The sequence below is a fragment of the Protopterus annectens genome, chromosome 7.part0 (genome assembly GCF_019279795.1).
Source record: "Protopterus annectens isolate FY-2018-M chromosome 7.part0, PAN1.0, whole genome shotgun sequence".
In the NCBI taxonomy this organism is placed as follows: domain Eukaryota; kingdom Metazoa; phylum Chordata; order Ceratodontiformes; family Protopteridae; genus Protopterus; species Protopterus annectens.
Window position 1 is genome coordinate 521,568,741 of NC_056739.1, and position 3,090 is coordinate 521,571,830.

General features: G+C 35.8%; 1 protein-coding gene across 1 annotated transcript; it reads left to right on the forward strand.

Annotated features, from left to right (window-relative positions):
• Positions 1-755: 755 nt before the first annotated feature.
• LOC122806010 (olfactory receptor class A-like protein 1) lies at positions 756-1,697 on the forward strand. The gene has a single exon (XM_044076252.1). The coding sequence runs from the start codon at positions 756-758 to the stop codon at positions 1,695-1,697; it is 942 nt and encodes a 313-aa protein (XP_043932187.1).
• Positions 1,698-3,090: the final 1,393 nt, after the last annotated feature.

Genomic DNA, 3,090 nt, shown 5'->3' on the forward strand with positions numbered 1-3,090 from the left:
AATATAAAGCAGACAGGAAGTTTATACTCTGGTAACATACCACAATTTTAGTCAGGTAAGTAGGCAAATAAGTGAATGATTTATATTTTTTCTTTGTATAAAATATGTTTTATTTATTATATTTATATTTCTTGGATAACTGCTTGATTAGCATGCAAAAAGCTTTAGGGCATTTGGACATTGTATAATTAATCAAGAGTATTAAATATGGATATTGGTACTACACTATAATCATATTCTTTTGTTGCAAAGATAGTTCTACCTGTCCTTGAAGGATATACTAGTAAGAAATTCGTACTGCTCTTTATTTGTGTACACCATGGATACTTAACTCATGTACCCTGTAATTCACAGAGGCTTTTAGTCACTTCCAAGTGAGCTTGTGATGAGGGATGAAGCTGCTAGCATCCTTCGTGAAGTTTTGGGTTCCTGAGTGCCATTAAATTGTAATTTTACTTCGCATGCTAGTGTATTGTGACATTATTTACTTTGCCTGTGACTGGATAACCAAAGGTGCACATCATGACATCATGTAAATCTCATAAAGTAGATTGCCTTTCGAACTTAAACTATGAGGTTATTGTTTATCACTTTGATTTGACTTTGTATTAGTAAAAGCTGAGCTTATAGCCAATGACACATAGAAATATAGTTTGTATGTTTAAACAATTTCATGAAAATTGCCTGCTAATGTCAATTTTATATAAATGTCTGAAAATTTACTTTCATTTTCTCGTAGACATAGAAAAAATATAATGGAAGCATATGACATAATTAAGGGACTTCTATTTTTGCTGGTAGCGATTATTGGAATTCCTGGAAACTTGGCCATCACTGGATCACTTTCTTGGATCACTTGCTCAATCTTTAAGTTGCTGCCAGTTGAATTAATCATATGGAATTTATCACTTGCGAACACAATATTGGTTATTACCAGGGGTCTCCCAGCAGCATTGTTTATGTTGTTTGGAACAAGAGTAAATAGTGATGCTGGCTGTAGAATTATAATTTACCTCTCCAGGATATCAAGAGGCATGGCATTCTGTTTAACTTGTGTTCTCAGCTGTGTTCAGTGTGTAACTCTGATTCCACCATCTTCAAAATGGGCTCATATAAAACACAGTGTGCCAAAGTATACCCTTCCTGTCACCTTTTCTCTGTGGTTACTGTATATGATAATGGAAATAGTAGGACTAATTTTTTCAAGTTCTCAGACAAATTCCTCCAATCCAGAGCTGGTATATAATTATGGCTATTGTGTTGTCATTGTTCCCAGTATTATTGTATTTTATGTTTATGGCTTTCTTCTTTTTAGTCGTGATCTTGTGGTGGTAAGTGTTATGACTTTAGCTAGCTCCTACATTTTATTCATTTTATTTCGACACAGGAAGCAAGTAAATGATATAAGAAACTCTAACCAGAATAGTGATGTGGAGATTAGAGCAGCTAAGACAGTTGTATCCTTAGTTACCATGTATGTCCTGTTCTTTGGGGTCGAGAACACTATATGGCTTTATCAGATAGCAGTTTCAAAAATTATTCATCCCATGATTTCTGATGTTCGTCATTTCTTTTCAATTTGCTATACAGTTTTCTTTCCCATCTCAATCATTGTGTCAAATAAAAAAATTCAAAATGTATTTAAATGCTTACGGAGAAGGTCTACTCATAATGGCACTGTTTCCTCCTTTCCCTGAATTTCATGAATTATTCCAAGGAAAAATATTGTATGAAATACTGGTGCGTTAAGGATAATACCATTCACTTTCGCAGATGACTGAACATTGCACAGTTATGTTATGGTCTATTTATTTAGTTACTTAAAATGGAATACATTTTAGAAGCACAACGGCTTGTATGCAGCACAGAATTTATGTCTGTCATACTGAAAAAATAAAAAAAAATCCCAGAAATTTGAAAGCCATTTTTTTAAAAGACCAAACACTGTTAAAATGAAATGATAAACATAGTAAAACATCTTGTATATATAAACAAAGGGGTGAGCGAAATGTTGTGTGTCGGTATCTTCCTGGTTAAATATTCTTGCTAAACTGATGCTAGAAAAAAGAAAACTTCCAGAACACTATGAAGGATGGAGTGTAATGTACTCTGTAGAACCAGTGTTCTGGTTAGCTTGACTTTATAAATCTCTTTATATGGCCTATAGTTTAATAAATAACAAAGCAAATCTGGTTTGTATGGTCCCTTTTCTTTTGTTGTTCCCAAAGGCTCTACCTTCCTGCACCCAGCTGACCCATTTATTCCTCCATCAGGCAAGTGCTCCCCAGCTCATTTGTTCTACAGTGTTGACAAGAAAAAGGTACTACAGAGCACAGAAGTGTAGCTAGGGCAGGGCAAAGGGGTTAACTGCTCAGGTGCAAAATGTTAGGGGGCGCTATCAGTCAATCCCAATTGCTCTTTAGTGTATTCCATCTTTTAAAAGCTATTATTGCATTTGTGGTAAAACCTGAGTGCTGTAGCACTTTGTGTGTAGTCTGCACTTAAACCTGAGTGCTGTAGCACTTTGTGTCTAGTCTACACTAAAATCTGAGTGCTGTAGCACTCTGAGTGATGTTTTAATTGTAGCAGTTGTTTGCTACATTGCAGCAAGCATTTTTCTACAGTTTAAAGTAAGGAAAACATTTATTTTTTATTTTCTTAAACTAACACCTGAGTGCTGCAGTGCTCTTTGTGGGGTATAAACTGTAGCAAAAGAATGCTACATCTGTAGCAAGCAGTTTTCTACAGTTTAATGGAAAAAATATATATTGTTTTCCTACTAAAATGTAAGAAGCAAGGTTGTGGCAGTGAGAAAAAACAAAACCTGATTGGTTCCTGCATTTCAGAAGCCCCAGTTAACTGACTGGGGACCTTTTTTCATTTGGTCTTCTACTTAGGTTCATAGATTAGTACTAGGCTAAGTGCCCTTGTGGGCCATTTTAAGCCTAGCCATTTACCCCATGTCAGAATCAAACCCTGCACCTTGTGTTTGTAAGGCAGACACCTTAACCATTATGCCAACATCCTACCCCCCCCCCCCCAGCTGGGGCAGGAGAGAAAATGCATATATCTAGTCACCAGCATGGTGCA

Coding starts and splice junctions, on each gene's coding strand:
- LOC122806010 (XM_044076252.1), top strand. CDS start 756: ATGGAAGCATATGACATAATTAAGGGACTTCTATTTTTGCTGGTAGCG.